The sequence below is a fragment of the Solanum dulcamara genome, chromosome 11 (assembly GCF_947179165.1).
Source record: "Solanum dulcamara chromosome 11, daSolDulc1.2, whole genome shotgun sequence".
Taxonomy (NCBI): domain Eukaryota; kingdom Viridiplantae; phylum Streptophyta; class Magnoliopsida; order Solanales; family Solanaceae; genus Solanum; species Solanum dulcamara.
Genome location: NC_077247.1, coordinates 34883093 through 34895458, shown reverse-complemented (window position 1 = coordinate 34895458; position 12366 = coordinate 34883093). Strand labels below are relative to the sequence as shown.

The window sequence follows — 12366 nt, the reverse complement described above, 5'->3', positions numbered from 1 at the left end:
GTGGGCCGTTAAAAATAAGAGTATTTTGAGTCAAAGGTTGATGGGGTATTTGGAGACCAAAAAGTGAACGGAGGATAATTTTGTACCAATTCAAATAGTTGAAACAAACCATACTTTAACTACTTAATATTAAACTATCTTTCTATCTTGCTCTGCCTGGTTCTTTCTTATTGACTGAACACATAAAATTTCTTGTTTTTAATAATATATAGATAGTCTTGAGAATCAATCTAAAACATCTATCTACTTTAATACCATATTAAAGCGTGTGCTCATCTCATCTTATATATATATATATATATATATATATATATATATATATATATTAGGATGTATCCATCTTAATATTAAGGTAGGGTGGGGTGGGTAGAAAGTCTTAAGGTTAAATAACAAAGCAAAGAAACACAATGCCAATAATTCAGCCCCAAAGAAAGAAAGAAAACTAACTTTAAATGATTTAATTCTACATCGATATTTCAGCTAAAAACGAGACATTAAAGTGCATGTAATTGATCAAGGAGATGTTGAAGTTGGAAAAAATTGCGTACCAGCTGGTACCATAAAAGTGCTAAGGGGAGCTGGAAATAAAGAAGGGTCGAGAAAATTAGAGGGAGCCGTTGCAGTAGCAATAGCGCCACTTGTAGTGGTGGCAGCAGGCATTGCAGCGGAATTATGTTGGTGCTGCTGAACTCCAGCACTAGCACCGGAAGAAGTATCGCCTCCCTGTGCAGCCATGTTATTATTGTACTGACTTTCATGACCTTGATCATATAGAATTCCTTTGAACACATGTCCACCAATGCTCACAGCGGCTTGATATGCTAATTGATCCTCATCCTCCTCAATTGAGCTCATTTGAATACACTGAAATACAGCACTTGTACGTACTTTTCCTGGAAATTTTCCCACTTCTAACCCTAAAAAAAAGTAAAAACAGATTAAAGTTTAGTATTAAGTTCCATATATAACTTGTTAATTATAATTTACATTTACTTTATAAGTTAATTCCAATACTCATTATTTTATATAAATTGGAGAGTTGATTTCTCAGATGATCACCAACTAATAGTTATTATCTCAAAAGTCATTTTAATTTCTTTGTTGAAGAAAATTAAAATCAAGAATAAAGGTGATTTTTTGAGATAATAACTATTAGATAAGTTATCATCTGTGAAATCAACCCATAGATTGGAGGGCATATGTGTAGGTCTAGAAGAAAGAAATTGTGCATACACAAGGGTGCAACTAAAACTTGGTGCATCTAGAGTTTTAGTTTCGCTAATTTGCTAATATATACATAGAAATCATTTATTCACACTTAGATTTAAAAACTCATAAACTCAAAATTCTTGAATATATTATATTATACCTAAAGGAGAGTGATGATGGAAGAAGAGAATGACAAAGAGAAAAAGAAAAAGCGCACGAATTTACAATAGGGTCTCTTTTCTCTAGACTTACTTTATGTAGAATTCATTTAGGCAATCAATTAATCTCCTTTACATGATGAATCTTAAGACACTATGTTTTTCTCTCCGGGTTAGTGTGTCGACACGGAGAGTGATAGAGATAACAAAAGGGCTAGAACAGCTGTTGTGGACTACTCTTAGTAGAAATTTGGAACACAAAATTTGAAAATTTATACATATTTTTAATTTAAAATTAAAAAAAAAATTATTTTCTAAATTTCATGCTCAATCAAACTAATAAGGAACACTAAAAAAAAAGGAAGAAACTTTACCAGTAGTGGTGAAAGGCAAACGAGTAGAAACAAGAGAAGAAGAACTTGGATCCTCTCTTTGCCTTTTATGCTTACTACTGTTATTATTTTGTCCTTGTTGTTGTTGTTGCAAAGCAGTAAGTTGTTGTTGCCTTTCTCTCCTTTTAGCTGCTGGAACCCAAGTGCTTTTCACATGAGTTTGACACTGAAACCCTCTGCTCTTACAACAAGTCCTACACCTCATATGTTGACAATCTTTCTTAGCTTGGTTCCCACAATCCTGACAACTAATTCCTCCTCCACCACTCCTCATCATCACGAACCCCGACCTTGATGACTCATCATGATCACCTGCACATAATCATCCCCATCTCGCTTTTTAGCAAAAGATTCAACTGAACTCAATATATTTTTATACAACGCATATCATACATACATATACTAGAGTTACCCATAATTGCAACAAATAAGTTTTCTTTTGAAATCCCTAATTTCAAAGTATTGTGAATTCCTTACAACATAAATATTTAAATTATAGATCTATAATATCTACATGGAGTACTATAATATGTAAGTGAAAAATTGTTTAGAAAGTAATACTGAATCCATCGAGTTTAAAATTCTGAATTCATTTCCGATCATCACCTGTAGATATATCGAAGCCAGTTCGGCTCGGCCCGACACCTAATCCAACATCAGTGGAATAAAGATCTTGCAAAGGATAAATTGGGTGACGAAACTGTTGTTGATGTTGAGGAGTATTACCACTTTGCCATAACTCGAAGCCTTTGTAAGTGTTGGGTATTTCTTGATTATGATGATCATTTCTGTACAAGAACCAATTATTCTCCGTGGTTACTGCAGGGCTGCTGCTAATTTCTTGATGTTGTTGGTCGTGGTTGCCACCTAGTGAAAAGAAATTAGCCATTTTCTTCCCAGCTTCAATCTCAATTCATGCGACTCATCACAATCCATAGCACAAGTGCACTAACACTGCGTTGACTATGAAAACAAAAATGATGTTTGTACACCTTAGATTTCTGTGGGGTTTTCTTCATTTATGGTCTCAAAAATAAAAGTTTTTTCTTTTTGGTCTTTACAAAATTAGAAATGAAAGACAGTAGTGCACTTTGGTTGTTTGCCCTATATGTATGTATATATAAAGCGTGTGAATTTAAAGTAGAGTAAATTTAGAGTGGTGGAAGAGAAAATTGGAAGGAGTAGTATTATATTCCTTGTAGAAAGATTAAATAATGGAGAGGAAGTGAGGGAGGGAGCTTTGGTTTCCTTGTACACCCTCAATCTTAGTTTGTGTGTCACTTTTCAGATTTTGAAATTTTAATAAAGATCTATTTTTATATATATATTAAATTGACAATTATTATGATTTATAATAATTTTTATATAATTTATAAATATATAAAAAAAATTAAAATTTCATAAATAAATTAACGATACTCTTAATACTTTTCTAAATGTTGTGGCTTTGTTTTTGGGAACATTAATAGAAAAAGTAGAATTGCAGCTCTGCAAACGCCGCCAAGGCTAAAGAGTACCACAACTCTTCTCTCTAGTCTTTCTCTCATTACTGAAGAACTTACTTGAAAGCTGAATTCAAATCTGAACACAAGGGTAAGTATTAAAGAGGTATTTATTTGGAACGATTGAAAAATCGAATTTATGATGGATGTTTTTTGAAACTTTGAATAAAGTTTCTTCTACATGGGTAAAAAAAATTCATATTTATATTTATACCAATTTATTATAGTTAAGATATATTGACAAAAACATTTATTAATTAACTACTTTCTTCATTTGCTTATTTAGTTTTGACTTGACATATAATTTTAAAAAGTAAAAAATTTATTAAATTACAAGGATGTTAATTAGAGTGAAGCATTATGATATGATAAAAATAATAATTATATTGCTCATGTAAATTGGCATAGTAGGATATTATAAAGAAAAACATATTTCATTCAAGGGTCAAAATCATTTGGGAATATTAAGTGGATAAGCAAACATATATTAGTTAATTAGTTAATATAGCTATAGTTTGAATTAATTATGGCCCGCGGCAAATATCTAGTTGTAATTACAGTTTGAATTTTGTATAATTCGCGCGATTATACCGTTGAGTTTTGTATAATTCGCGCAATTTATACAAACGTTGTGATTGCATCGAATTGTATAGCGAAATATACAAACATTATAAATTGTATAGCGAATCATACAAACGTTGTGCATGAATTGTATAGTGAAATATACAAACGTTATACAAAAACTACGAATTGTATAGCGAATTATACAAACGTATACAAATGCTGCACGAATTATACAAACGCCGCTATAACTATAGCTATGAATTATAATTAGCAAACTATAGCTATGAAGTATAATTAAGGTATCTTTGAGTGGCTATATGCGAAAATTCCCCAAATCATTCCCCCCACCCCACCTCCCCCACCCCCCGAAGTAGTTTGCTTTAAAAATCAAACCACCCTCCCCCCAACCCCAACTTTCAACAATAATCATTTTCCCCCCTTTATCCTAATTAATTTTTTAAAATGCCTATTTTACCCTTTGTATTATCAACATTTGGCTTCTTTTTTTTACTTCTTTAAAATCATGAATTTTTATATTTTATTCTAGGTAACAATTTTTCTATTAAAAAATAAAAATTATTTTTCCTATTCGAAAAAACTAAAGTAAAAAAAATTCTAATTGAATATATAAATTATTGACGTTCTATAATATTTTAATAATAATCAAAACTCTAATGTATATTATTTATCTTTCTTAATCTAATTATTTGTAGATTTTTATTTAAGCACATTAAAATTATAAGTAGAATAATTTTTTTATCAGTTTGTCATTAAAATTTATGTTATTATTTATGATTATTATTTTAATATTACATGCATTTAATATGTATATGTATATAAATGCATGTTTCAATTCTCTCTTATTCTTAAATGCCTGAATAGATAAACGATTTTTATTTGTCAATATTGAAGTATTTTTTAAATTAAAAAAATAAAAAATTACTCACAATACAAATAGATAATCTTTTAATATTTTTTTTATTTTTATTAATATTTTTGTATTAATTTTGAAATATATTTAAAAGCTATTATATTACCTATTATTTTTATTTATATAAATAGGTGGTGGAAGATAGAAAATCACTGGCAAAATAGACATTTCATGGAATAAAGGAGAAGATGATTATTGTTGAAAGTTGATGAGGGAGTTTGATTTTTAAATCAAACTTTTCGGGGGATGATTTTCACCCTTTCATTCAATGTTATGGTAATGTTTGAATATTTAATTATATCAAATATATCGGTTGCGATAACTGTTAGATGATGTTTAAAAAATTGAAAATAAATCGAATCGTACTTAAATTGAAGAAAAATCTAAACGATTAATACAGATTCGAAAAGTTTAGTTTAAGTTATACATCATAAAAAAATAGAAAAATTAATATAAAATAATTTTTCAAAAAATAATCGATTAAATCGAATCATTGACACCTCTTCATCATCTACATCTAGGACCACACCAAATCAAATATCCTTCAATTATTTTTCAGAAATTATAATCACATTCGAATTATATATAGTGTTGGCACCTAATATTATAGCAGTAACTACTGAGTACTAATTGTTGACATAACAAATAGTAAAAGATTTATTTTTTATTAGTATTTTTTTTTTACAATTTGTTTTTCTTTCAAGCACGTAACACTAATAAATGACACAGCCGCAATATTAATTTCAACAGTCCTTACTATATGAATGGTACAAAACCAACTAACTATTTTAGGCATTCCATAATTGGTTCAGTTGTTTACATTTTCTTGTCTGATCTATTAAATTGTTCTTACCTAAATATAACAACGGACAATTATTTTAATTCTATAAAACTACTAGGTAAAAATTCCTACAACTAAATAAAGACCTTCCAAAACTCAAACAATTGAAACTAAAGATTAATAGGGAACTTCCAACACAAATATTATGGTTATGCCCATAAAACTATTGGGTATATGTGAAGTTTTTAGCAAGAAATTTATTTATCTATCCATATTTTAGATATATTTGCCCTTGATATATTCCTATTGATCAATGTGCAAAATTAATGATAATTATGTCAACCTAAAAAGAAAGAAGATCATAATTAAGGATTTTTGTTAAAATTGTTTACCAAGAGAATGATATAATTGAATTTGTATTGAGATCAAGAACACACTTTTTAATTTAACTCATTAGATTCAATTATATATTAACAATTAAATATGTCTGTTAGTGTATGAAAGAACCAAATGAAGATAATAAAATAAGTATAGAGTATCGTCCGAAGTAGTAGAGCTCCGATAATGAGTATTTTCAGTGGATCCGGTGATGTTTGAGTGATATTAATTAGTCTTAGATCCGGTCTGCACCATTGTAGTAAGTAAATGTTATGTAGTAAAGACTTAGCAAAATATGAAAAACTTGAAGCACAAGAACATCAAGATATTGTTTTTGTATTGTTCAGAATTCAATTCCTTACAAATTAATGTTTTCAAACTACTATTTATAAGTCACAAAGATAATACATCAACCAATAAAAAAACTACACTAGAGCTATAAAGTGCTATATATGGCCAAAGGTTGCCGTTCACGTGGAAATACTGTTAGATGTACCAGCTAATATTCCTCTGTTGTGGGTAGAATATTGTACGATCTTATCTGAAGTATCTGCTCTTTTATTCTTTTTTTCACGTAAATAGGACATGAGTCCTTCTCTATCTTCAGTCCATGAGTTCCTGCTTTTTTTTTCCCAATGATAATCATATTATGACTTGGAAAACTAATCGAATTCGATCTTCATCGAACATATCTTCAAGATCGGTCATTCAATTGAACCAATTTCCTCGAACATCCTTTGCTGCTGTTACGTGCCCACACTTTATTCTGCCATGTGTACAAGCTATTTTCTGATCAATACAAAAAACCCCTTTTATAATTTTCAGAAGTAAAGCCCAACCATAAAACATCAAATATTTTGGTCTGGAGGGAGTATACATATATATGCTATATGTATAAAAGATTACAAGGTAAAATTACATACATTTAACTCATCTCCACCCATATAATCTTCAAAAACTTTTCCTTTTTTTTTTTTAAAAAAAATATGGACGAACGCATATAAGTTTTTCCCCGTTGGCAAAGTATGCTATATTAGCTATGGCATAAGAAATTTGTATGCAAAACCAACAGTACGTGTGTTGTAATAGTATATAGTATAGTTGACAATATTTACAGTTTATTATGATGCATGGCACACAGTGCAATTCATTACTCTATGTAGAAGAAAAAAATATTTCTTGTATACAAACAAAAAGAGAGATTGATAATATAAACTATGAGGTGTAATAAAATTTACTCCTTCCATTCCATATTAATTTTTCACTTTTCCCTTACACGTTCCTGGAGAAAATCATATATATACAAAGGGATAGTTTTACTAATTTAGTACCCCTAAAGAATTTTTTTTTAAAAAAAAACTTTACAAACTGATTTACACATTTAAAAAGATAAAATTGAAGAAATGTAATTAATTCTATTTTAATTTTATAAATTAACAAGTAATATGGACCAACTATTTTAATTTTAGTAATGTGGACAACTAATATGCAATAAAAGAACTAATTCTATAGGTGCATAAACCCTAATTAAGAGCATAATGAAGGAAATTGGATTGGATCACCCATGTGGGTCAATTCGGATCCATATTAATAAATAACTAATATATAATTATTATATATTTATTTATTAATTAAAAGGAAGAGACACAACTAATTGAAAAGTTGTGTCTCTTTAAATTTATAAAAGGTTTCTCGAGAAACAACGCATCTTTTCTGAGAAAAAAAAAGAAGAAATGCTTCTTCCTTCTTTCTTCTTCCCTCTCCAATTCCTAAAAGGTTCCTGTGAAGATTTCTTCTCCGAACAGTGTTGGAAAAAATCTGTAACAAGGTACAATTTTAGACTATGGCTTTATATGGTGTAGTTCGTCTTTGTATGTGATTACACTTTCTGACTAGTGAAACAAATTCAATGATCCTGCAAATTAAGTGTTTAATTAAATTCTTTATTAGCATTAGAGAGTGGGTTTTATTTGTTTCCTAGTTTTGATGAAAAACAGTGTCGGAACAGTCTTACTTTACTGTTAGTTTGCAAAAGTGTTTTTTGCATGTTGTTTTTGGTTGAAACCAAAATTGTTCATTGAAGGAACAGTTTCCGCTTGTTCTGTGTGTAATTACTTTAATATATTTTTTTTGAGTTTTCTTTAAAGACTTGTTTATCTGAATATCCAAAAAGGTACACCATGTTGAATGAAGCATATCAATGTTTAGTTCTTTTTAACAGACGTATAGTTCCAAATTTAGTTGGGAGTTAGGGATATTTTTGTTCCCTTCTCTAATCATGATAGTTTTTTTGTTGTTTTCATATTCTCATATGTGGTGACAAACGTTGGAAATTGTTTTCAACAAGGGTCCGTGTTAATCCCGTTTTTTGAAAAGATATTTTTTTAGCCAAACTTTTTTTTAAAAAAAAAGAAAAATTCATCAAGGGTCTGTGTTAACCCAAAGTTTTTTTAAAAAAGTTTTTTTTTAAGAAAAGGAGTGTTGGCAGAATGATGGAAAAAAAGGGGCTGCCATATATAATTTTTTTTTTTTTGAAGTTTTTCGGATGTTTTTATAAAACTCTAAGTATCTAATTATCATATTTTTTGAGAGTAGATCGTAATCAAATTTTCTTCTTAAATCACATATAAGATTTCCTTTATACAAATTGTTGTATAATTTTTTTGTTATGTGGTTAGTCTTAATCATTTTCTGTATGTGTTATAGAAAATTATGGTATTGATAAAGATATCCATACGAGTTTCCACAAAGTAACAGAAGGATAGGGTGAAAATTTTGATTAACAATTTGGTTAATCTTTCGCCAGAATCCAATGTTCAAGATGATGATCTTGCAAGATTTGTGAAACACATAACGAGAATTAACGAGTTGATTCAAGAAGTTGTGTGGGCTGGGAGTTTATTAACCGTGAAGAAGAAATATATGGCTTTACGATCTGCATTGCCTGATGATTTTCTAAAGAAATTACTTGACAAATCTTGGCATAAGTTACATCTCAAAAAGTCGAGATCTTACAAGTCATTGGTCCAACATCTTATGGATAAATGCATTGACTTGATGGTTAACAAGACTGTGCGTCATTCTCATTGGCATCCTATAAGATACAAATTGCCTATGGACTTGCATATAAATTTTATTTTATCTATTCCTGTTCGCAAAGAGATATTACAGTGACAATGTGTATATTATTTGTATGTATTTGTTATAGAATTATGCATATTTGGTCTTGAATTATGTAATTTAAGAAAAGTGGTTCTTAGATGATTGATTGTGCTAGATTTATGACATATTAGAATTCGGATGATGATTGGGAACTTAGTGAACTTTCGAATCTGAACCTAATGTGAAATGAATATTGACATAGTGAATTATCTTAAGAATAATTATATATATGAATTTAGGCTATAATTTGTACATAGTTGTCTCACGTTACTTTATACTTGTTTAATCAGTATGTTAGCTGCTTCAAAAAATATTATCGTCAAGCTTAACAAAGGTGATAAGCTTAACAGTTATATCTGTGAAATATGAAACATGAAAACCAATTATATCTTGAAAGAGCATAAAACTCTTGAAGCTCTAAATGTGTCTATGACACTTCCTGAAAATGGTAATACCCTCCAACATGTGAAAGTATCAAATAACCCTAAAGTTAATCAACAAAGAGAGAAAAATATTTCTGCTCCAAAGATGTATGGGAATATGGCTAAGCTTAAGTGCTATAACTGTAAGAACAGGGGACACTTTACTCGTGATTATCCTGAATCTAAAAGGGTACATGACCTTATGAACAATTTACATAGTTGTGTAAATGTTTCTTGTTCTGCTTTTTTAACTGAGTAACTTCCTATGTGGATTATAGACTCAGGAGCCACCGAACATATTGCAACAGAAAGAGATGCTTTCGTAGATTACCGACGAATCCCACGAGGATCCAAATGGGTGTATGTAGGAAATAACACCAGAGAGGAGGTTAAAGGGATTGGTACCGACAAACTTGAAATGTGTGGTGGCCGAACTCTGCTCCTACATGATGTGCTATTCGCCCCATCAGTTCATCGTAATCTAGTCTCTATCTGAATATTGATTAAGTTATGATTTAATTTATTCTTTCATGAACATGGTATGGATCTGTATTTGGACAAGACAAAATATGGAACTAGTTATTTTTACGATCGATTTTTTGTATTGGATGTTTGTCAAAGTCCCAATAATAATGATATTAGTTTTTCCTTATTTACGTCTTCTATTTGTGAGAATGATGTAAATACATAGCATGCTAGACTTGGCCATATTGTTCATCAAAGAATGAACCACTTAGCTAAGAAAGATTTACTTGGCACAATAGATAAAATAGAATTGTCTATTTGTGAATCTTTCCTCAGTGGAAAAACTGCACGAAAACCATTTGGAAAAGGCACAAGAGCTGATACTCCATTGCAATTAATTCATTCTGACATCTGTCGTCCAATAAATGTAAGGGCAAGACATTGTGCTATTTACTTCATCATTTTTATTGATGATTTTACTCGATTTGGTTATGTATATATGATTTCTCACAAATCTAAAGCTTTAAGTTGCTTCATTAAGTTTATGAACTTAGTTGAGAATCAATTAGATAGAAAAATAAAAGCTCTAAGAACCGATAGAGAAAGAGAGTATTTGTTTGATGAGTTCAAACGATTATGTGAAAAAAGGGAATTTAAAGACAATTAACTACTCCTTATACTCCACAATAAAATAATGTTGCAGAATGATGAAATAGAACCTTGTCAGAAATGATTAGGTCGATGATAGCGCAAGCAAAATTGTTAATCACCTATTGGGGTGATGCTTTGATCACTGCAGCATTTGTACTTAATCGTGTCCCTTCAAAATCAGTTACAACTAAGACATATGAGTTATGGACTAAATGAAAGTCCGATTTGAGTATTTTGAAACCTTGGGGTTGTGCTGCTTTTATTCATAATCCTTCTTTCCAATATAGAAAACTAGGTCCAAGAGGAACAAAATGTATCTTTATAAGATACTCTGAACAATCTAAGGGTTATGTGTTCATAGGTGAACAAAATAGTGGCAATGTAACTGAAATTGAATCACGTGATGTTACATTTATAGACAATGAATTTCCTAAGCAGGGCGAGATAGGTCAAGACTTATCTCTTTATGAAATTACGGACCAAACCGTTTCCCCTGCCGAAGTTCAAATAGATTTGAGTGGGAGTCATTTTAATGATAATGGATCGGTTCCTATTTCCACAGATACACAGTCTGAATCAAATCCAATTGATATTGCTGATCCGAGTGGGAGTAACATATCAATTGATAAATCAATTTGTCAATCTCAACCTCGACGAATAAGTCATCCACAAATTTTCCGTCGGTTATTTGAGATTGAAGGGCAAACATTTATAGTTACTCCGGATGATAAAGAGCCAAGAAATATAAATGAAGCTCTTACATGCCCCGCTAAAGAAAAATAATTAAAAGCAATGGATGAGGAGATGGAGTCAATGAAATCTAACCAAGTGTGGAAATTGGTTGATCTACCTATATGCTGAAAAGCAATTAGAAATAAATAGATTCTCAAAATCAAGCGTAAGGCAGATGGTAGTATCGAAAGATTCAAAGCTCACCTAGTAGTTAAGGGGTATACACAATAGGAAGGAATTGATAATGAAGAAACTTTTTCACCTGTTGTACGCCTTACTTCAATAAGATTAATTTTGTCTATAATGGCTAAGTTGGATCTTAAATTGCATTAAATGGATGTGAAAACTACATTTCTCAATGGAGAACTAGAATAATAAATCTATATGGAATAACTTGTAGGTTTCATGAAAAAAGACGAAGAAAATAAAGTATGTCGACTTCAAAGGTCGATTTATGGCCTTAAACAATCTTCTAAATGATGGTACTTACGTTTCCATAATGCGATCATATCGTATCGATTTTTTATGATTCATGAAGACCATTGTGTGTACATCAAATGATTCAATGATAAGTTTGTGATCTTATCATTGTATGTAGACGATATATTAATAGCTGCAAGTGACATTGATTTTATAAAAGAAACAAAAGAGTGGTTATCATCTACTTTTGAGATGAAAAATATGGGTGGAGCATCATATATTCTTGGAGTTAAGATTTCAAGAGATCGTTCGAAGAGATTGTTATCTCTTTCACAAGAACCTTACATTAAGAAAGTTTTTGAACGCTTTAATATGCAAGACTGCAAATCCATAAACTCTCCAGTTTCTAAAAGTGAAACTTTGAACCGAATGATATGCCCTCAGATCCACATGAGAAGGAACAAATGAGAAAGGTTTCTTATGCCAATGCAGTCGAAAACCTTATGTATGCTATAATATATATAAGGCCGGATATTTGTTATGTCATTGGGTTAGTTAGTAGATATCAATCCGACCCAGGACCACAATATTGAAAAGCA

General features: G+C 30.4%; 1 protein-coding gene across 1 annotated transcript; it reads right to left on the bottom strand.

Moving 5' to 3' along the window:
• Positions 1-415: 415 nt before the first annotated feature.
• Positions 416-3009, bottom strand: LOC129874071 (protein EXPRESSION OF TERPENOIDS 1-like). The gene is made up of 3 exons (XM_055949298.1): positions 2366-3009; positions 1742-2071; positions 416-917 (listed from the first exon to the last, which is right to left on the bottom strand). The coding sequence occupies exons 1-3, from the start codon at positions 2646-2648 to the stop codon at positions 514-516; spliced, it is 1017 nt and encodes a 338-aa protein (XP_055805273.1). The 5' UTR covers positions 2649-3009; the 3' UTR covers positions 416-513.
• Between the last annotated feature and the right edge of the window lie 9357 nt (positions 3010-12366).

What these genes read in the sequence shown, in the direction of transcription:
- LOC129874071 (XM_055949298.1), bottom strand. Translation starts at nt 2,648, where the DNA reads ATGGCTAATTTCTTTTCACTAGGTGGCAACCACGACCAACAACATCAA. An exon ending in TGGCTTCGATATATCTACAG is followed by an intron (nt 2,072 to 2,365) that starts GTGATGATCGGA and finishes GATTATGTGCAG; the next exon opens with GTGATCATGATGAGTCATCA. An exon ending in TTTGCCTTTCACCACTACTG is followed by an intron (nt 918 to 1,741) that starts GTAAAGTTTCTT and finishes ACTTTTTTTTAG; the next exon opens with GGTTAGAAGTGGGAAAATTT.